The following is a 22976-nucleotide window of genomic DNA, read 5'->3' as shown; positions in this document are numbered from 1 at the left end:
TACTTGCTTTCCTTGTGTTAAATCCTAAAATTATATCAGAAGCTACTTTAGGTCTGATCCTATTGTATCAAACATGCCCCTCTGTGCTCCAAAATAGCAGTATTGGGGGAGAGATCAGGAAAGCAATGGGGTTATAGAGATCCCTAAAGCTGCAATGTATGATGATCTCTAACTTTCTTTAGATGCTTGAAATAGAGATTAAAAGCCCTTTGTGTTTGAACTTCATTTGGGGCCATTTTTTTAAATTCAAAAGATGCATATTTTTAATCTGTTTCATGGTTTTTCCCTCTTCAGAGTCCAAGCCATATTTCCTACCCCTGACCCTGCAGCATTAAAAGACAGGCGCATGGAGAACCTGGTGGCATATGCGCGGAAGGTAGAAGGTGACATGTATGAATCTGCAAATAGCAGGGTGAGTTGCCATATTTTCCCACCAGAGCTGCAGAGAGCCTGCATGAGTTTGTCAGTATAGTGGACAGAACTCAAAACTGCTATGGAGACTAGGCAGCTTCTAGTATTCATGGGGTCAGTGTTGAAATACTGTCTCAATGTACCATTAATAAATGAAGTGGTGTTTGTGGGGTGGGAGTAGAGGCCTAACTGACAAGTTGGGTCCCAAAAATGAATAAAAGTGCAGAGAGATTTTTTTTTAAAGGTGATGCTGACATATGCAAGGGCCAACAGCAAGCTCCAATCTCTTCCTAGTTTCAGATCTTGTCTTTTTGCTTGAGACATGTTTGTGGTCTGAAAGCTTTTTATCCTAATGTGCCATGCTTGAGGTTTCTAATTTTCTCCCAAATACAGTATAAACCCAGAGCTCACCCTTTACTGTGGTGTGTGTCAAATAAATGCACAATATGGGTAGAATACATCTCCAATGTCTGTCAGTCTTCAGTTGCAGGAAATACTGTGGAATATGCTCGCCTAATCCTATGGGAAAATCACTTCTCAGCACTCTAATATGCAGGGGAGAGAAGGAAGTCTTTCCCAGCCCTAAACTTGGTCATCAATTTTTAATCTGTAAGCTTTACTTATTGTATGTCTCCACTATCTCTTGTCTCTTTATACCCCAACAGGCAGAGTACTACCACTTGTTAGCTGAGAAGATCTATAAGATTCAGAAGGAACTAGAGGAAAAGCGAAGGACCAGATTGCAGAAGCAGAACATGATACCAAATGCACCAGGCATGCCTCCAGCTCCCATGAATCAAGGGCCCAACATGGGGCAGCCACAACCAGGGATGTCTGCAAGTAAGAACAGTTGGGTTAGTTAATAAAAGGGAATAACTTGTGCAGGGGAAATCATTATAGTGGGACAGAATGGGAGCCTTTCTCCCCCATTTTACAGCTAATCTTACAAAATTATAATTGCCTAATTCTCTAGAAGAACTTGAAGTGGCTCAGTGTGTAATAGTATGTGGTACGGTGGTGAGAGCATTTTCCTGTTGTTGCCTATTCACTATGTGAGATTTTGCAAGAACTACTTGCAAAATCTGAGTTAACTTGCGCTCAATTGGTGGAGAAAATGGTGTTTGACAAGATAAGACAAAACTTCACATGGGATCTTGTGCACTAACTGAACTTGCCACTATCTGTCTGTTTTGGAGAGTGTAAGCAGAGCTGTCCTGTATTGTGTCCTAAAAGTGGCAAGACTTAGATTCTGATGGATCAATTGTGTGAATTCCAGAGCTGAGCCTATTTCTGAGAATACCCAACCACAGTATGAATGAAGAATTCAGCTCTGGGGACTGAAGTCAACCGTTACTTGGTTAATGGCAGTTGTTATAGCGGCTATGGGAAAGGCTCTGAGATAGCTGGGTCATAAACCATTTACAACTTTAAAAAAAATAAAGAATTGGAATTGTAACCAGTTTAGAGCATTGGTGAGATGTGCTCTTGACAGCCTGCCCTTATCTATAAAGTTGCCATATTCTGCACTTTTTGCAGCTTCCCGGTGGCTATTTAAAGGTAATCCAAAGGGGAGAGCACATTGCTGTAAGCTAGCCTGGAGCTACATATGCCTAGAAGACACTGCAAAGGTTGTCATTGGAGAGAAAAGGATGTATATTAATCTCTTGAAAATTCAGAAGTAAAAAAATATTTTTGCCCAGAAATGCATTTGGGAATTCAGAATTAGAAGTCCAATAAGACCCCCAAAAATGCATGTCACCTTGACAGATGAACGGATGCCTTCAGTTGTGGGTGAAGTCAAAATCTCTGTGTACTTCTCATAATGCTTCTCCCTCCTTCACAATAATCACTTCCATGTTAACCAAACGGAGTACCTACGTGCTGTGGATGCAGTGGATTTTGTCCAGGTTTCTCCTTCAGCCAGGTGCTGGGATATCTGAGAAATAATATAGTTTGGTCTTGATGAGGGGGAGGGAAGTAGAACTAGATATTAGCATGCTGATGTTGAAGTCTGTAGTATCACTCCAACAGTCCCTCAGACATCATAAATAAATGGGGTGACAAGACCAAATTCTACAGGACTGCCTGGGTATTAGCGTGTTTAATGTCTTTAAACATCGTCAGGTACAGTGTGCTTCATCTGGGTAATGCTAAGCAATAACTTAAGGGCTTGGATTGATGGATGGTTAAATTTCCAATAATTTCTTGCTCAAATTCTCACATTACACTTACAGTGTTATAACTCCTATCACCAATCCAACAACAAACAAATCTGCTCATGGCCAAGGAATATTAGAGAATGGGTGTAGAAATGTCAGCTGTGGTGATCAGTGTGATATAATAGACTGGGGGTAGGGTGAGGTGGGACAGACACCATCCTGTTCTATCCTTCTTTCCCCTTCCAGTTGGTCTGTCTTTCTTTTTTATATTTCCGTAAGTAAAACACTTTTACAGTAATAATTAAATGACAAATTACTTGTGCTAAAACATACTTGTTTTTTAAGATTAGTTTTGTGTTGGTGCAAGGTGCTGAACTGACAGCTCTGGAGACTGAAGTCCTCTAAGTACAATTGCAGCTCTGTAAACTTATTTCACAGAGCTATTCCCCTTGCTCAGTATGGCCATTCTCCTAACAGGCCACCTACCTCTAAGAATGAGGGGATTTTTTTTTTCTTGTGCTCATTCAGTTCTTGAGCTTTAGAAGCACTTTACAAAAAGGAATTTAGTTGAATATTGAATTTCATGCAGGCTGCTAAACAGCCATCATATTGTAATGAGTTTTGCTTACCAGACTGGGGTTAGATGGAATTAGTGATGTAGAGGCAAAAAGCTAAATATTTTTCCCAATCCCCTGAGCCATCCATTCACCTCAGAATGTCACTGTACAATTGGGTTAGTCACTTTTAAAAATGAGGATGCATTTTGATAAAAAAGTTTGTGAACTTGATTTCAGTGTGAGATACAGGTCCTTTCAAGGTTGGTACTCTAATTGAATTTGTCAGTCTGCTGTTTAACCTATACAGAACAGTGTTAACACTGCTTAATAGTGCATGAGACGTTTTAAGCCTCTGGCCATCTAGTCATTGTAACTCGTTAATATGCTGTAGATCAGTCCTCAACTTCACAAAGTTCAGACGTCTTAAACTCTTTTTGGTTAAGAAATAGCACACGTGTTTGTATTTACAAGTTTTTCCATCTTTGTTCCATTGAGTCATCTTTTAGGGCCTAACATGGTCTCACTGTGTTTGGAGTTAATTTGAATATTTCCCAATAAAGTAATTGTTGTAAAAGTGAAGTTTGAAAGGGTGGACTGTTGTCTTAACTCCCTAACCTCTGTTTCTCCAACTCTTTTTCAGATGGTCCCCTTCCTGACCCAACCATGATTCGTGCCAGTGTGCCAAATCAGATGATGAATCGCATGCAGACGCAGCCGGGTAAGTGTCCAAAGAAAGGAAGCCCATGTAATTCCAAATGAATGTGGATAGAATCTTGGATTCTGCCTTCCTCAATGGCTATATGACATCAAGCAGTCCTCACTGGAGTCTACTAGAATGTAGTTTTCTCTGCTCTTCACCAAAACTCATACCTGAAAGCAGGGACATGGATACACAAGTCTTTCAGTAAAGCCTAGTTTGTGTTCTGAAGGAATGTGAAGGAGTTTGGGTTGACATGTTAAACTTGATTTCAAACTCTGCCAAGCAGCTGGTTAATGTAAAGACAGATTTCTCTTAGCATATTGGAGTTGTGTGTAAAATACACTTTGTAAACAAAAAAAAAAATCCTTTCTCTTCAAAGCATGCTCAAAAACAATTCCTTTGACCCAGAAACTTATTACTAGGTTTATGTGCATTGCTTTCGAAAGGCTTAAAATACCTAAGTTAGAGCCTGAAGTACATTATGTGGCATACTCAAAGATGTGTGTTGGTAGAAATAAAATTAGGAGAGTAGAGGCAATATTTGTTCCTGTTCAAACATTGAATGACGTCCAAATGAGAACTGAAACTTTTGTTTTAAAATCTTTTTGGGGTAAATACACAGGAATGAACCAGTTTGGCCAGATGAACATGCAACTGCCATCCATGGGTCCCCGGCAAACCCCTCCTCTTCAGCACCCTGGACAGCTAAGCCAGGCTGGGGCCATGAACCAGGTCAGTATGTTGAACTTTTTAGGTTTGATGTTGCTGTTTAACTATGGTTATCCAAACAGTAATTCTTTGCTTGCTCTATGGTCCCGTTGTTTCTCCCTTTGCATCTCCACTATGAGTAGCCAGTCTTTACAAATCAGTGAGGGAACTGCTAATATTGGCTTAGATTTAAGATTGTGTGTGCAGTAACACCCTTGAAACAGAGGAATTTATCAGAAACTAGCTCAAAAACTTGAGGCATGATCTCAGTCTGAATTCCTGAACTCCTGTCATAAACTGAATTAGGAAGTAACTGTAAAAATATCTTCCTGCTTTTAAGCAGAGCATTAGCATATTTGCCATGCTGCATCACATCACATGCTGCCAGATGTGTCAATTGCTCTGCCTTGCACTGGATGTTACTTTGTAGAATTTTATTTTTAAGGGTGAGTGAGTGGGTGGGTATGTATACACTGTGAAATAAGCCTTTCCTTTTTCCCAGCAGATGGGATTTGCTTCACGTATGCAGCAGCCGGGGGTTGGCCAACCTTCCAGCCAAAGTCAGTTTCTGCAACAGAACCAGTTCCCTGCTTCCTCCCCAGGAATGAATGCGACAAACATGCCTATGACCCAGCCTGGCAATCAGACGCCAGTGTCTCAAGTATGTTCTTCACTTAAGGGAGCAGTTTCACTGACAGGCTCTGCGAGCTGGTTTTACTGTTCTTTTTCAATTGGGTAGTTGGATTAATAGGGAATGTTGTTCTTTAATGCTTATTTAAATATCAGTGAAAACTGGTTAATTGTATTTACATTTTTCTTAGGAGTTCTGGGAAACCTAAACACTGCAGCATTGTGCATGTGAACAAAAATGTCAAATTGAACAATCCCGTTCTGCTCACTAAAGTAAATGAAATGCAAAAAGTCAACAGTATTGCTAGTCGTACTTTTAAACTGATAGGTGTTAGTAACTCAGGTAAAAAGTGCCCACTTGAAGGTAATCCCTTCCCTCTTCGCACTTATTGTCTCAAGTCATTGTATATATCTACTTGTTTTCCCACAGGCACAAATGACCAGCTCTTCCTGTCCTGTGAACTCTCCTGTAATGGCTCCAGGTTCTCAAGGGAGCCATATTCACTGCCCACCTCTTCCACAGCCTACCTTGCACCGAAACTCTCCCTCTCCAGTACCTAGCCGTACCCCAACACCTCACCACACTCCCCCAGGTCTGGGATCCCAGCAGCAGCAGCCGCAGGCAACACCAGCAGCCGCCACCACTGCCCCCACCGCCCCCACCCCTACAGCAATGCCACCTGGACCGCAGTCACAAACTATGCACCCCCCTCAGAGGCAGACTCCAACGCCTCCACAGGCACAGCTGCCTCCACAAGTCCAACCTCCAGTTCCAGTCACCCCTTCGGCAGAGCAACAGCAGCAACCCCTGTCACAACAGAGCACGACTGCATCTGTGCCCACCCCAACAGCACCACTGCAGCCTCAGCACCCCACAACACCTGTAAGAAAATATTTTTATTTCTATGCTTTCCCCAGGGATACTCAGATGTGAGACTCTTTCAGACAGGAGCTTTGTTTACTTGTTCTATGTCCAAGACAATGGTGAACAACCTGTTTAAGAGGCATCTGAACCAATATGGGTATGCATTACGTTTGAGAAGTACGTTTTTGTGACTGAAGACCCAGGACCAGTAAACTGGACACTGGAACACCTGACACTTCCATGTTGGAAGGATTTTAGAGAATTTTAGTGCACATTTAGGAGCCTACTGCAAAATATAGTAGATGTCTCTCATAATGCATTTATTTCCATGCATGTGTAGGGGTGGGATTGTACAGTAGGCATATGAAATTGTTAAAATGCCATGCTGTCCAAAGCAGATTTCAATAGCATGTTTCCTCAGACCAGAGTCATGCAGGAGTCAGTTTTTTTTTCAAGGGAGGGGAATAAGTGAGGTGCAGTTAAATTTGAGGAAACATGACAGCAAATGAAAAGCACATCTTAATAAAGTAAACTTTGCAGCATAATTGCTTGGCCCTTTTTAGTCACTGTGAGTTTCCCCGCAGCTTTCACAGCCGGCTGTAAGCATTGATGGGCAGGTCTCAAACCCACCATCCACCAGCAGCACAGAGGTGAACTCGCAACAGACTATCCCTGAGCAGCAGCAGCAGCAGCCACTCTTGCAGGAAGTGAAAATGGATATTAAAATGGAAGAAGAGGGGTCAGAACAAACAGAGCTCCAGATAGAGGAGAAACCAGAGGTAAGAGGATAGATAATTTTTCTGGTATGAATTGATTGGGCAAGGTCAGTACTTGGCTGGGAGATTGAAGAGAAATGAGTGCTGTGATTCAGAAGAGGGTATTCCCTCTAGGGCTCTAGCTAAGCTAGCTGTAGATCCCAGCTGCACCATAATTTAGGCACTCTCTCCTAGACCTGTTTTTGAGCCGGGGTAGATGAGTGCTTAAAATGGTGGCAGCAGCCAGTAGGTTCTCAGCACTGAGGTCCTCAATTTTGCCAACCCGGTGAGAGCTGAGCGTGTGCCCTGCAACTGTTTTTTTTTTTTTTTTTTTTTCCCCTCTGTAAAATGTTCCCTAGTATAAGCAGTCACTATAGCAGGGGTGGCCAACCTGTGGCTCCAGAGCCACATGCGGCTCTTCAGAAGTTAATATGCGGCTCCTTGTATAGGCACCGACTCCGGGGCTGGAGCTACAGGAGCCAACTTTCCAATGTGCTGGGGGGTGCTCACTGCTCAACCCCTGGCTCTGCCACAGGCCCTACCCCACTCTACCCCTTCCTTCCCCCTCCCCTGAGCCTGCAGTGCCCTTGCTCCTTCCCCCCCCCACCCCCCAGAGCCTCCTGCATGCCACAAAACAACTGATTGGGAGGGAGGGGGAGGTGCTGATCGGCGGGGCTGCCGGTGTGTGTGTGAGGCACTGAGAGCAGGGTGGGGGAGCAGATGGGGGGCTGCTGACATTTTACCGTGGCTCTTTGGCAATGTACATTGGTAAATTCTGGCTTCTTCTCAGACTCAGGTTGGCCACCCCTGCACTGTAGGCTTGATTCCCTATAATAGTGAATTGTGCTCCTGTGGGTTATATCTTTGAGCTGAAAAACTAAGGTCCTGATCACTTTTCATTAAAGGAACTTGTGGCTTTATGGGAAAGTAGCTTCACTTTTTGTCTTGCGGGGATAGAAACTATAGTGTCCTCACATTAAAAGCCAAAAAGGAGACTGGATCCTAGTGATCAGGGAGGTGGGATTCCCCACCAATTGGAAGAGATGGAGGAAGGGGGGGGCGGGGTCAGTCTTCATGATTTAGTGTTAAATAAATTACCCATAGAACTATTTGAATCTTGGCAGAGACCACATGGGGAGGAGTGAAGAATAGGCTTAGGTGAGAGCCAGGATGAGTGAGCAAGGGTCATTTTTTCCATAGGAAGTAACGACAGGCAAGCTGTAGCTAAGCCCAAAAGACACACTATCTTACTGTATCCTCACAACAAGAGCAAGTGAGGGGTTTATATTGAATTAAGTGAAGGGAATCTGATCTGCTTTTCAGATTAAAGTGGAACCAGTGGTGAAGGAATGTATGACAGAACCAATGGAGCAAGAAGAGAAGAAACCAGAAGTGAAGTCAGAAATGAAGGAAGAGGAAGAAAGACCCAATACTCCAGCTACTCAGTCTTCTCCAGCACCAGGACAGTCTAAGAGGAAAAGTAAGCAAGAAAACTGTTGTGGTCTTGGGATTCAAATCTCTGGGGGACTGGGATATCTAGGCAGAAGCTGAACTTCCTTCAGTGTTTCCAATTTGCATATATGAACTCTTTTCTCTTTGTAGCTCTTGGACATAAGTATTAATATTTTAGTAGTACAAAAGTGGTCCTAGTGAACTATGTTCTCAAATGTTATCTGACACTGAATCAGGTATTAGACACTCTCTGTAAAATAAGGATCTGAGACCCTTTCCTGTTTAATAAACGTCTGTAGGAAATTATCATCTTACATAAAAAGGCTGTATTCTGAGTGTATAAATTGGCCCTTGGAAGAACTATAATGCAGGAAGACCCTGTTCTCCTTCAAGTGATTGTGAACATGTACATTCCACTGCAGGTGCATGCACCCCCCAATGCACTCAAGTCGGAGAATTTGCCAGCTGTATAACCAAGGCAGTGCATGCGCCGCTGCTGTCTTCATGATGGGAGCTGAGGGCATGAAAAGGGAATGGCCACCACCTCCCTCTCAGTTCCTTCTTGGTGCCTGTGGTGAGAGTTGGACTCTGTCATTGTTTAGCTTTGATTATCCAGCCTCTAGAAAAAGACTTCTGTTACTCATAATTATAGTTACAGTTTAGGCTTCGTATAGTTTTCTTAGTCCTTTCATTTGGAGATTTAATATGGAAAAAAATCCCCAGGATTCAAATAAACAGGGCCATGATCACAGTTATGGACAGTCACAAAAGCTGCCTAATTTGCCTGGGGAGGGGGATGGGCATGGGCATGGGGAAGGGACAAATGTCTTATTAGTGCCTCTTTTCCAATGTGGAGGAAGAAACAGAGGAATTTCTGCCTTAAAATCCATTTTATGGAAGAGGCAATGCGTTCCTCTTCAGAGTGTGACCCTAATCACAAGAGGATGGACAGCTTGTCCACGAGGAGTGTCCCTCCTGCTGTCTCAGCTTCTGAGCCCAGGTTTGTTGAGAAACACTGCTCTTTCTCTTCTCTCGCAGCCTCCTCAAGACATTTTAACCAGCTTTGTCTTCTGAGACTGGTAGGGAGTTGAAGCCTCACTCTTTACCTCACAGGAAAATCTCAGAGAAGATTTCCAATGCCAGGTCAAGGTCTAGTTGCACACTGATTCTCACCAGCACTATCTGAGGCAGCACCATCCCCTGGGGCCATCAAGACCAGCATCTTTACTGTTATCTAGAGCATCCTCATCCTCAGCATTTGGGTCCTATACATACCATAGGCAGTGAGAACAGAACATTTGCCTCTGATTTTGGTGCCACCAACACTGCAGGCCTTACTTGCAGCAAAAGGACCTTTTGTATCTTTCCCCTACTGGACTCTCCTTTACTATATCGTCCAGCATCAGTCTTGCCCGGTACTGTTGGCCGTGACATCATTTACAGTCATGGCTCCATCATTTCCATTGGCTTCTTGAATACAGCCCTCGGTGACCGCATCAACTTATCCTTTTGCCTTCCTGTCCCACTTCCATGACTGTTGGATACATCCTCCATGTTGGTACCTTTAGGACATGATCCCGATTTTGATGGTGCTGAGATGCCCACAAATGTCAATTGGAACAGCTCCTCCATTCACCAAGGGGAGCCATATCTCCTTCAGACTTTGACCACGATAGACCCATATCTCCACCAAGGAGGGTTCAGGTCATGCTCTAGAGATGCCTGAATCAAGGGGCAAGATTGGCATTCTTACAAAGAGGCCCCTGTGTGGTGCATACCACCATGCGTGGTTCAAAGATTGGAATGGAACACCTACACCCCCACCCTCCAGCTTTACTGGGCATCTTGGACTGATCCAAGAGAGTCTAGACCTCTGTCAGTCTGAGGAGATTCCTTTCTCCCATACTGGGGATTTCTAGGGAAGATTCTACAAACCCTCAGCCCCTTCTTTTGTTGGAGCAGGAAGAGGATGCAAGGGAGGAAAGCCTAGGTGATAACCTCCCCTCCCCCCCCAATTTCATCTTCCCGGATGAGGCCGTCACGCCAGAATCGATGTTACACCCCAGTAACAGAAAAGACAGCTTATGCCTCAAACATGTTACAGACCATTCTGTTAGCTAAGGTCTCAGGAGACCTCTAAAAGGTCTAAGCATGCTAGACGTTGTCATTGTCCATGGCAGCCTCTTCTCACCAGACCTCTTAGGGCTCCGATGATAGTTTTGACTACTTGATTGAAGACAGCACACCAGCTATATCTCATCTCCCACTATTTAGAAAGCATGTACCTCTCTTCTATAGTTTTTGGAGAAAGATTACATCAGACAAGTGGGCACTCAAAACCGTAAGGGAGGGATTCATTATCGAGTTCAATTCCTTTCCCTTCCCCAGCCCACTTTTCCCATCCCTTCTTCAGGAAGTAGTGTTTTTTTCCAAATTGGGAGCCACAGAGCAGGTTTTCCTTATCAACACAGAATGAAAGATTTCTTTTCCCAGTACTTCCCAATTCCCACCAAGATGGTCTTTGATCCATTCTAGACCTTTAATAAAAAAAAAAAAAAAAAAGTTAGAAAATCAACTTGCTTCAGTTATCCTTTCCTTGGAGATTGGTATGCTGTCCTCAATTTATAGGATGTTTACTTTCATGTGGCAGTACACCCTGGCTACTGAAATTATTTTCAGTTCATAGCAGGCAGCAAGAACTACTAGTACGTGATGCTTCCCTTTGGGTTATCGTTGGCCCCATGGGTATTCACTAAGTGCATGATGGTGGTAGCAGCCCACTGCCTAGGTATACAAATGTTTCCTTACCAAGACAGTTGGCTAGTTCAGGGAAGATCAAGTACCCATGTCCAAAACCGCATTCTCATCTGACATCTGTTCTCTCATCTGGGTTTAAAACTAAATGTAGAGGCATCGGAATTGTGACAACACAATGAATAATCTTCAAAGGAGCAGTCCTCTGTGCACCATGGCTTACTTCTCCACAGACAGGTTTCAGTCCATAGTCTCTCTGTGCAAAACCCTCAAATCCAACCCAAGGACAACAGAGCAATTTTCTACAACTCCTGGGTCACATGGCCGTGCGCATGTATGTGACTCTGCATGCTAGACTTCACGTCAGATGTTTGCAGACCTGGCTCCACTTAGTATATCAGCCAAGCAGACGTTCACAGGACATGCTCATTTGCACCTGCCTGAGTGCTTTAGTCCCTGGATTGGTGGTTGGACCATCAGAACATATGCAAAGGGGTTCCCTTTTTCATACCAGAACCAACTGAGACTCTTGTAACAGACGCATCTACCAAGGGTTGCCGTGGCGGGATGTGTGTGGAGGTGGGAGGGATCTCAGTCAACTTTAGGCTCAAGTACTTAGGTTGCCTCAGGAGGCTTCACTCCATATAAATGTGCTGGAGCTTCAAGCTATTTGTCGGACCCGCAAGATGTTTACGTCAACCATTAGGAATCAGGTAGTTCAAGTTCTCACATACAACACCACTGCTATGTTTTACCTGAAAAAGCATGGAGGTGCTGTATTATCTCAGTTATGCTAGGAAGCGATCCACTTGTGGAACCTCTATATAAAGAAGGTCTCACCAGAAAGCCTTTCACTTTCCAGGGGTGAGGATTGCTCTTATGGATTCCTTCAGCAGGGAGTTTATAGACCAGCACAAGTGGTCAATAAGAAAAGACATTTTGCTCTAGGTCTTCCGCCAGTGGGGTTACCCAGTAATAGACCTTTTTGCAGCCAACCTGAGCAACAAATACAGGAGATTCTGCTCCAGAGCAGGGTGAAGCCCAGGGTTCCATGACAGATGCCTTTCTTCTTTGAGTACTTGCTCATGTCCAGTCCATTCTATTCTAGGTGTGTGCGCACCCACTCGCACAGTTGTCGGAGACTTCTGCCTTAGTGGTATCCGTAGGGTCAGCTGTGGCGCCCCCTTGAGAGCCATGCTCATGCGTCGGTATATTAGGCGCTGCCGACCCTAAGCTCTCTCAGTTCCTTCTTACCGCCCATGATTATTGGTTGGAGCGCCTTGTCTTGCAGATCGCAAGAGCATTAGCGGTTCTTTACAGCCTTTATCTCCTTTGTATATAGTTTGTAGGTACTTAGCTACTAATTAAGTATTAGGTTAGTTGGTAATTAGCATCCCGGCTCGGACTTCGTCCTGAAGCGGGGCATGCCCCGCTCTCCCAGCTTCAAACCATGCTCGACATGCAGCAGGCCAGTGCCTATCAGTGACTCCCACAACAGCTGCTTGAAGTGTTTGGGGGAATCCCATAGAATGGACAAGTGTCAAATCTGTAAAAACGTTCGACCTAGAACCCAAAAGGAGCGGGATATCCGCTTGAGGGCCCTCTTCATGGAGGCTGCGCTTTGTCCTGCATCGGAGCTCTCCCGCTTCGGTATGGAGAGAACCGCTGGCACTAGGCGCCGACTAGCACTATTTCCCCCTTGCCAGCGCGTAAGAAGCGGCAAAAGAAGAACCCCCGGCACTGGAAGGAAAAGGGGTTTTGGGCAAAGGACAGATGTCAGGCCAGGTGCCCGCCCCGGGGCTTCACCAGGAATCCGACTCCGGGGAGAGGCAGGGGGCCCTGGTCTTGGACCTGCGTCGTCTCAAGTCTCTCAAGAACTTGAAGTTTCACATAGTGTCCCTGGCCTCTGGCATCCCCTTCCTGGATCTGGGAGACAGGTACTCCACCCTCGACTTGAAGGACACGTATTTCCATTTTCCGGGGGCGCAGGCGCTTCCTTTGTTTTATGCTTTGCCAGCGCCATTTCCGATTCATAGCAATGCCCTTTGGTCTCTTATCAGCCCAAAGAGAGTTCACAAAGTGCATAGTGGCAGTGGCTGCTTACCTCCAGCATCAGGGCTTTCAAATTTACCCATACCTTGATCACTTGCTACTAAAGGGCTGGTCCCAGGATCAGGTGCGGTGGCATCTCAATCTGTTTTTTTTTCCACCTGTCATGACCTGGGGCTGATAATAAATGAGAGAAAGTCAACCTTAACCCCACTATAGTGCATAGAATTCATTGGAGTGGTGCTCAACTCTACTCAGGCCAGACCTTTCCTTCCCGAGGCTCGGTTCCAAGCCATGGCGGACCTCATCTCGTGCATGCAAACCCACCCTCTCACCACCGCTCACATGTGCCTGCAGTTGTTGAGACACATGGTGGCCTGCAGTTACGTGGTCTGGCACGCGTGGCTCCGCCTTAGGCCCCTGCAGGCGTGGCTGGCATCTGTCTACATCCCCAACACACACAGCATGGTCAGGGTTCCAGATCATATACTGTCGTCACACACCTGGTGGCAGAATCCTGCATCAAGTTTGGAAGGAATCCCTTTCGCTGCTTCATCCCTATCGGTAATCCTCATCTCTGAGGCATCGGACCTGGGGTAGGCAGCCCACCTGGGCAATCTCTAAATGCAAGGTTATTGGTCCAGTCACTATCGCTCCCTACATATCAACATTAGGGATCTCAGAGTGGTTTTCCTGGCCTGCCAAGCCTTCCTACCTCACATAGAAAGCAAGGTGGTTCAGGTCCTAACGGACAGCACAGAAACTGTTCTATATCAACAAGCAAAGCAGAGCCAGATCATCTGCCCTTTGCCAGGAAGCCCTTAGGCTCTGGGACTTCTGTGTGCAGCATGACATCATCTCTTAGTTGCTCACCTCGCCAGGGCCAAAAATGCTTTGGCAGATCGCTTTGGCAGATCTGGAAGTGGTCAACTTCATCTTCCACAAGTGGGGAACTCCCCAGGTGGACCTGTTTGCGTCCAGACAGAACAGGAAATGCCGTATTTTTCTTCTCGATTCGGGGGATCGACAGAGGCTACTTGTCAGACGCTTTTCTGCTCCTGTGGTTGGGGGCTCTGTTTTATGCCTTCCTCCCATTACTGTTAATTCCAAGTCCTCATGAAGATCAAGCAGGAGAGGGTGAAGGTGATCCTCATAGCGGCGGCTTGGCCATGCCAGCACTGGTTCAGCACGGTGCTGGATCTCTCAGTGGTTGTTCCATTACAGCTACCGCTCCCACTGGACCTGCTGTCCCAAAACCATGGCAGTCTTCTGCATCCGAACCTGGCGGTGCTGCACCTGATGGCATGGCTGCTGCATGGTTGAATGAGCAGGAGCAGCAGTTCTCAGCTGATGTCCAACAGGTCCTATTGGGTAGTAGAAAGCCCTCCACCGGAGTGACTTACCTGGAAGCGGTTCGCCTGTTGGACCTCGATAAGGGCGTTCAGCCCGAGTGAGCCTCGCTGCAGTTAATCCTGGACTACTTTCTGCATCTCAAGCTCCAAGGCCAGTCCCTTTTCATCTATCAAAGTCCACTTGGCCGCTATTTTGGCCTTTCGTCCGCCGCTCAAGGGGAGGTCAGTTTTCGCCCATGACAGCCAGGTTCCTCAAGGGCCTTGACCGCCTCTACCTGCACGTCAAGGACCCCGTTCCTTCTTGGGACCTGAATCTGGTGCTGTTGCAGCTCACGGGGACAGCCCCCCTCCCCTACCCGCCCCCCTCGGAGCCTCTGGCTTCCTTCTCTCTCCTTCTCCTGTCCTGGAAGGTCGCGTTTCTGGTTGCAGTCATATCTGCTCGCCAGGTTCTCTGAGATTAGGACACTCACCTTGGAACCGCCCTATACGGTCTTTTACAAAGACAAGTTCCTGCTGAGGCCACACCCGGCTTTTCTGCACAAGGTGGTCTGTTTCATACGAGCCAGGACATTTTATCTGTCTTTTTTCCAAAGCCACATAAGTCGGAGGAGGAGCGTAGGCTGCATTCCCTAGATGTCAGGAGATCGTTCGCCTTCTACATTGAAAGGACCAAGCCATTCTGCAAGTGGGTGCAATTGTTCGTTGCGGTGGATGACCGGGTGAAAGGTCGCACAGTGTCTGCTCAAAGAATTTCTTTTTGGATCACCGCCCACATTTGCTACTGCTATGATCAGGTGAAGGGGGCCCCCTCCAGCAATCGTAACCGCCCACTCGACCAGGGCGCAGGCCTCTTCAGCAGCTTTTCTGGCCCAAGTGCCTATCCAGGACATCTGTAGGGTGGCCACCTGGTCGTCCGTCCATCCATACGTTCATGTCCCACTATGCACTTACCCAGCAGGCCCGGGACGATACTGGCTTCGGTAGTGCAGTACTACAAGCTGCTAAACTGTGAACTCCAAGCCCACCTCAGAGGATACTGCTTTTGAGTCACCTAGAATGGAATCAACATGAGCAAGCACTAGAGGAAGAAAAAAGTTACCTACCTTTTGTAACTGTTCTTCGGGATGTGTTGCTCATGTCCATTCCATTACCCGCCCTCCTACCCTTTTATCAGAGTTTCCGGCAAGAAGGAACTAAGAAGGCGTATGGTTGGCGGTGCCTAATATACCGGCGCATGAGCGCGGCACTCAAGGGGGTGCCACAGCCAATCCTACAGATACCGCTAAGGCAAAAGTCTCTGACAACTGTGCAAGTGGGCACGCACATACCTAGAATGAAACGGACATGAACAACACATCTCGAAGAACAGTTACAAAACGTAGGTATGGTAACCGGTTTTTCCCCTGATCAAGCCATCTGCGGTACACATTCCCTCAAGTCCCTCTCATTCTGAGGGTGATCAGGAAACTAAAGAGACAAGGTAACCTTCATTCTTGTAGCACAGGCCTGGCAGGGACAACATTGGTTCAGACCTTAATTAGCTCTCCACTTGGTCACCCATAACTTTATCACTGGCTGAGGATCTTTTGTCTCAAAACCAGGACAGGTTTCTGCATCAAAACCTGCAGTCTCTCCACCTCACCACATCGATGATCTCTGGTTGAGTAATCATGAGAGATTATGCACCCTAGATGTCAAAGCCACCTTGGTGAGCAGCAGAAAAGGATTCCACCTGAGCCATGTATGCAGCAAAATGGAAAACGTTTTCGATCTGGGTGGAATCTCACCATTTACCACCAAATCACACAGAGATTATACATTTATTGGACTATCAACTGCATCTAAAATACTCTGATTTTTTCAATTATTTGTTAGCACACCTAACATGCATCTCTACGGTGCACCCTCCCATGGTTAGCTTTTCTGTGTTTTCACATCCTGTGTTTTCTAGATTTCTAAGGGGTCTTGTTAATGCGTACCCACCTGTGTCTGATCCGGTACCTTTATGGGATCTGAATCTAGTACTGGCTTGTTTAATGGCACCCCTTTTGAGCCCCTGGCAACATCATTTCTTCTGCTGTTCTCAGAAACTGTGTTTGTTTGTTACCAAACAAACAAACAAAACAAATTCATGTGTTAGGAGAGTTTGAGCTTCAGGCGCTTCTGGCTGATGCTCCTTTCACAGTTTTCCACAAAGATAGTTTCTCTTAGGCGCAGCCTCAATTTATGCCTTATGTAGTATCAGTATTCCATCTTAATCAGACAGTTAGTCTCCCAGTATTCTTCCCAAATAGAGCCATGTGCAGATACAAATTTATATCTGCAGATATAAATCGATATCCGCGGACCTGAAGGGCTCTACTGGGAACCGCAGTGGTGAAAGGAGCAGCACTGTTGAGCCGCCACTCCCAGGAGCCAGCGCCCCATGCTTGCAGCTTCTCTGGCATGGCTCTACTGCCTGCAGCTGCACCAGGCTCGCTGGCTGCTATCCCTGGTCACACTAGTGTGTTCAGGCGGCTCACGCCCCCTGGACAGGAGACGCAGACCACTGCGTGGAAGGGACTCTTATCTGGGAGTGTGCGTGCCGCTTGAACGCACTAGCACGACCAGGGACAGCTGCCGGTGAGTCTGGTGCCCACCCCAATGGACAGGGCCGGGGGGGGGGTACCGCCACGGCAGAGGAGCTGCCAGTGTGGGGTGCTGGCTCCTGGGAGTGGCAGCCCGATGTGCTGCTCCTTTCGCCACTCCTTTCGCAGCTCCACGGATACAGATTTTATATTCACGGATATACATTTTTATCCATGCAGGGCTCTATTCCCAAGCCCTCATCTTCCAAGGCTTAAGAAAAGCTTCACTTCTAGTGTGTTTGCAGTGCTTTGTCATTTTACCTGGACACTGCAGTTTTTCACATAGTCTCGCAGGCTGTTTATAGCCTGTGCTCAGCATCTCATTGGATTTTTGGACTGCAGATTTTGCTATGATCTTAGTCTCTCTTCCACTATGGGTAATGGCACACTCCACTAGAGCTCATTCCACTTCATCAACCTCTCTGACCAACATTCCTGTAGTGGATACCTGCAAAGCAGCAGTGTGGTTGTTGGTACATGCCTTCTCCAGACACTACTCTACATTGGGGGGGAGGGATAGCTCAGTGGTTTGAGCATTGGCCTGCTAAACCCAGGGTTGTGAGTTCAATCCTTGAGGGGGCCACTTAAGGATCTGGGGCAAAATTAGTACTTGGTCCTGCTAGTGAAGGCAGGGGGCTGGACTCGATGACCTTTCAAGGTCCCTTCCAGTTCTAGGAGATAGGATATCTCCACTAAAAAAAAAATTAACCTCAGCAAGTTGGTGCTTCATTTTCTTTTAATCCGAAGTCCCTCCACCTGTAAGAAAACTGCTGGTAAGTCACGTGGAGTGGAAAGTATATGTGCATAATCATTGGAAGAAGAAAAAATGGCTACTTAACTGTACAGTAACTGTTCTTTGAGATGTGTTGTGCACATATACACCTATACATTCCCCGCTAATTCAGGTATTAGACGGCAGTGCAAAAGAGCGGAGGGAGGGGGCAACCATGCCCCTTTTATGCTCTACCTTGTGGTGCAGCTGGTAGAGATCTCAGATTTGGGTGCATTGGGTGCACACACACTTGCAATGGAATGTATATGTGCACAACACATCTTGAAGAACAACAGTTAGTGTACATGTAAGTAAATGTTTTTTCTTTATTTAGTATGTCATTTCACATTATGGGCTTCCAGTCTAATTTCTGTCTTCCACAAAACCCAGCATTGCAGTGAGTGGTGTAAGCGCAATATGTTTAAGTGTCTTGTATATACAGTGTGTGTAGTGTTTTCAACAGCATTCAAATTTTACAGCAGATTTCTTGCTTCTGGCCATTACTCCATCTTTGCGTGTATTTATTTTTCAAAAGTTTTCAAACCAGAAGAGTTGCGGCAGGCACTTATGCCAACATTGGAGGCGCTTTACCGGCAGGATCCTGAGTCCCTTCCTTTCAGACAGCCTGTGGATCCCCAACTACTAGGAATTCCTGTAAGTTTATTATCAAGCTGTTTCCCTGTTTTTTAACTCATAGCTTCAACTCCAGGACTTGTCTGCCCGAGGAGACCAGATGGCATGCTGTAGTCCTGTCTCCATTTTTATATAGATGGATTGGAAGAGCTTGGATTTGGGATTGGCTTGTACCACATCTGTGGCATAGAGAAACTTATTTTTAAGGCTTGTTTTTCTGTCTTCTGTTAAAGAGAAAATAGAAGAATGGGAAGACATCAAATTATTCTTATTGATGGAATCCTACATATACTGGCTTTTGCAGGACATTTGCATACTGTCCTGTTTCTGCAGAGTCACAAAGTCCTGGGAAACCAGGGAAGCCATTCTCACCCTAAGTGTGTGGCAACAGTTTTTAGTTTCTCAACTGTTCAGGAAGCTTATCAACGCTAAAATTTTTGGAAAATTCATTTAAACAGTAACTTATATCATGCACTGCTAAATACTATAGAAGCAAGAAAAACAAAACCCAGGTCAAGGTGGTTGGATCTAGCCAGTGCTCTTTGCAGCACATGATATTAAAACACTGTGTGATTTAATTATTAACCAATTAGGGATGCTTTTACTATTAACCAATAAAGTTATGAGTTTGCACTAAGTTATTAACTTATTGGATGTGAGATTTGTATATAACGCTATAATAAATATTTCCCCTGTCATACTGTTCAAATATGAACAATACTATAGTAAATGAAACTATTAATTTACACTACTGTGGCTCTTGGGTAATGCTGATTGCTAATTTGGCTCCTGAACCAGAGGTCTGAGTATCATTGCCATAAACTAATTTCAGTTCCTTGGTGCACACAAATGAGTGCATCAAAGGTTAAAATTCATGACAGCAACCTGATTCGGGTGCTTTGGTCCACAATTCCTGAAAAGACCTATTTGGTATGTACAATCATTGTTCTATTTTACATGATTTCTATTTCAGTATGACACTTTCAGAACAATACTAAATTATATAACTGAATATCAAACTAAATAGATACACAGTGAAAATATGTAATAGAATAATAGTGATTGTAAATGTGGGCTTCTAGTTTCCCTGGCCATCTTAGTCCTTGTTAACCAATAGCAAAGTGGTTTTATTTGGCCAAGGTTGGAAGGGCAAAGTAAAGTATCCAAGAAATGTGGTTAAAAATAAGGGAAGGAAGTTCTTGCATGGGAGAGATGGCGTTGCTGAGAGAGAGCACTGTATGTCACAAACAGTCCATGTTTGGCATTACTCAGCTCTTATGTTCTAGGGTTGGTACTTCTAATGCTTGCAAGAGTATTGAAGAAGAATCTCGTCTAAAGAACACACATGCTATCACATTGTAATACATTTTCTCTGATCTTGTTTGAAATGCCCCTCATTCTTGCAGGATTACTTCGATATAGTGAAGAACCCCATGGACCTCTCTACCATCAAGAGGAAGCTAGACACAGGACAGTACCAGGAGCCTTGGCAATATGTGGATGATATCTGGCTCATGTTCAACAACGCTTGGCTCTATAACCGCAAGACATCCCGCGTGTATAAGTACTGCTCCAGACTGGCAGAGGTGTTTGAACAAGAAATTGATCCAGTTATGCAGAGCCTTGGTTATTGCTGTGGGAGGAAGGTAAGAAAGGGCAACTTCCTTGTAGACTTTTTCCCATCTCCATGTGTAATATATAATATGAAAGAGCATAGGAGCAGCAGTCAGTGGGAGCTGTTGGGTGCTCAGAACTTCTGAAAATCAAGCCACTTATTTAAATATTTAAGGACAAAAAAATAAGCGTCAGTGAATCTGAGGCCGGTCAGCTGGCTCAGGCTCGGGCTATGGAGCTTAAAATAGCAGTGTCAATGTTCCCACTCAGGCCTTGAGACCCACTCCTATCACCAGGTTTCAGAGCCTGTGCTCCAGTCCAAGCAGGAATGTGTGTGCTGCTGTTTAGTCCTGTACCATGAGCCCAGGTCAGTTGAACTGGGCTCTGACTCTTGCTGTCATGGAATTTTTTGCAGTGTTAGATATGACCTTAGACTCTAATTTTAGGTGTCCGTTTTAAAATCTTGGTCATAAAATGTCTAATACTACACAAACTGCTTAAAACCAACATTTTTTTAATATAATGCACCAGAAGCAAGCTTGTTAGGATATGTATTAAGGCTTAATGTAGTTTGAAATAGGTACATCAGTTTTTCTGAGTGTTATAACAAAGTGATCTCTCTGTGGTATTATATAATTGACTCACCCAATCATAGAATGGGGAAATAGATTCCCTGTTGGGAAAAGTGTATAAAGAAATGGCTAACTTGTAAATGACAGCTGAACAGAACATTTTTATAGTGTTAACATTCAATATAGACTCTCATACTGTACTGTTCAGATTTGTGCACATAATGGTGCAATCTTAGTAATCTAAATGATCTTTACTGTATGGGTCATACCCCCTTCTCAGGGAGAGCCAGTGGAAACATGCATGAATACTAAGAAAATAATTTCTCTTTCTGCAGTTGGAGTTCTCACCACAGACTTTGTGTTGCTATGGCAAACAGCTATGCACAATCCCTCGAGATGCCACTTACTACAGTTACCAGAACAGGTAAGTAAAACTGGTTACAGCATGCATCACCAATCAATCTATGGGCAGAGGTGTGCCTGTATATGTATGCATCCTTCATACATGTGTATACCTTCATGTCACATTCTAAATTTCTGGAAACATCCTAAACAGCTTACATTGTGTATTAGCAAGCTGCCATTCTGCAAAAAAGCTTGTTGCACCCTTTGCTCTTACTCCTTTGTCTTAAAAAAAACTTGTGGTATTCAGTAGACTTTTATCCTGTAGTCAGATTTTGTTTTCATCAGTATATTATGCTATAATAAATTATATCGCTCTTCCTCCTTGCCAAATAGTACACAACAGTCCTTCAGCAGATAAGTTAGTAACTTTCTTTTGTGCAGTGAACTTCAGATCATATTCAGCAAGTAACTGGTTCTCTATGCTATTGTTATGAAGAATTTTGCAGTGAATAATGTAGCTATCTTTGACACATACTTCATTAATTATTCAAATCTTGCTGAGGGAATTAGTGCTTTTCTCATCACAAGCCCCCTTGAGTGAATTGTTGCGTTTCTGTGGCTGTCAGCAACAATATAAAATACTGTCACTTCCAAAATTCTCTTCCTGGCTAATATGTTTGACCTGCAGTTTATTAAAACCTATTTGACTTCCCAGGGAGGGTTTCTTGCTAGATATTTCTTCTTATCCTGGAAGAACATTGTGCTGTGCTTAACATTCAGGGATGGCAGCCCTTGGTTTGTTACTAAACACTTCAGTCTAAACAGAGGGATGGAGATACCTTTCAATTATGCCACCTTTTATTCAGTATGGTTCTTGCTTTCTGTTCTCCGGTCTGGCACCTTTCAAAGAAATAAGTCTTTCATCTTGAAGCCAGCCAGGTCTTTCAGGAGGGGAAGTGTATTCAGCCTGTAGGGGTGGAAAGAAGCATTGAGAATCTACAGAACAGTGGTTGCATCCAGCCCTCTTTGACTGCAGGAAGAGGGTTGCTACTATGCATCAAGGGAGGTTTTTATGGGTGGGAATGGAGGAGTGGGGAAAAGAGGTCATAGTGTCTCGTAAAAAGAAATTTGAATCTGGATTTTCAGTGGTTTTATATGCAAGAACATTTCATGCCATGAGTCAATAGTTTCTCCTCATGTGCCATCCTTTGGTGAGCACTAAATGGACCAGAAGAATCTTCTTCCTAAACTTGCTTCCATAACTTGAGTATCATTCACTTCTGATCTTTAAATATATGTGTATGTAATATATAAACTGTATATATATATATATATATAATATATATATTTAAGTAAAATCATGATTCAGCTTCCATCTGTAATGGAGGGAGCTCAGAGGATAAAGTGACCTCTTTAGCTTTACAGATCCCATAGTGTTGGTTTGTACTGCTTTATGATAAACTGTCGCAACTTTTTATTTTTCTTTGTTTTGTTTTTAGATGTTTTGTGCACTCCAGTTAACATGATTAGTAATGGAGAGACTGTAGTTTCAATAGACTTTTGAGGGGTGGGGAACAGATCTTGAATAAAACACTCTAGTTTCATTCAAATGCAAATAAACACCACAGAATGGTTTCATTTTGTTGATATCTAAAGTATTTTGTCTCTCAAAATTGGGGTATGGCAATACTGTGCGAATCTAGAGCAGTATGAATGCAATTAATACATTTCAAATACCTGTTTTACATGTAATTTGACAGACCTAAAACAAATGGATGATGGTTTTGAGGACTGATTACTGTCCCTTTAAATTGATGAAAGTGAGAATCTTGTAGCTTATTGCAAGCCATGGGGTCCACTTCAGTGAGGAGAGAATCCTGTGGCCCTTCAGTCTTTGAGTGTTTTTTTTAAGGTGGAAGATTCCCCCTTCTAGTCATCTCCTAGCAGATGCTCTTGCAGACAGAATTGCTACCCTGATATAGTTGCCAGAGTAGCAATCCTTCCTTCCTTCCTTCCTTCAA

The 22976-nt window shown here is 44.5% G+C and overlaps 1 protein-coding gene across 3 annotated transcripts in view; it reads left to right on the top strand.

Moving 5' to 3' along the window:
• EP300 (E1A binding protein p300) overlaps positions 1 to 22976 on the top strand; it is a 120941-nt gene that overhangs the window by 72275 nt on the left and 25690 nt on the right. For 2 of the 3 annotated variants that reach the window (XM_065417488.1, XM_065417486.1), the window contains exons 9-19: positions 295 to 412; positions 1077 to 1251; positions 3768 to 3845; positions 4450 to 4559; positions 5038 to 5196; positions 5596 to 6048; positions 6615 to 6809; positions 8109 to 8265; positions 18327 to 18445; positions 19831 to 20070; positions 20946 to 21034. In XM_065417488.1, coding sequence (XP_065273560.1) covers positions 295 to 412; positions 1077 to 1251; positions 3768 to 3845; positions 4450 to 4559; positions 5038 to 5196; positions 5596 to 6048; positions 6615 to 6809; positions 8109 to 8265; positions 18327 to 18445; positions 19831 to 20070; positions 20946 to 21034 — 1893 coding nt within the window. The remainder of the gene's footprint in view (positions 1 to 294; positions 413 to 1076; positions 1252 to 3767; positions 3846 to 4449; positions 4560 to 5037; positions 5197 to 5595; positions 6049 to 6614; positions 6810 to 8108; positions 8266 to 18326; positions 18446 to 19830; positions 20071 to 20945; positions 21035 to 22976) is intronic. The other variant, XM_065417487.1, reaches the window with a different exon arrangement.

The sequence above is a fragment of the Emys orbicularis genome, chromosome 1 (assembly GCF_028017835.1).
Source record: "Emys orbicularis isolate rEmyOrb1 chromosome 1, rEmyOrb1.hap1, whole genome shotgun sequence".
Classification (NCBI taxonomy): Eukaryota; Metazoa; Chordata; order Testudines; family Emydidae; genus Emys; species Emys orbicularis.
The sequence above is the reverse complement of the archived record's forward strand: the minus strand, read 5'-3'. Positions and strand labels throughout refer to the sequence as shown.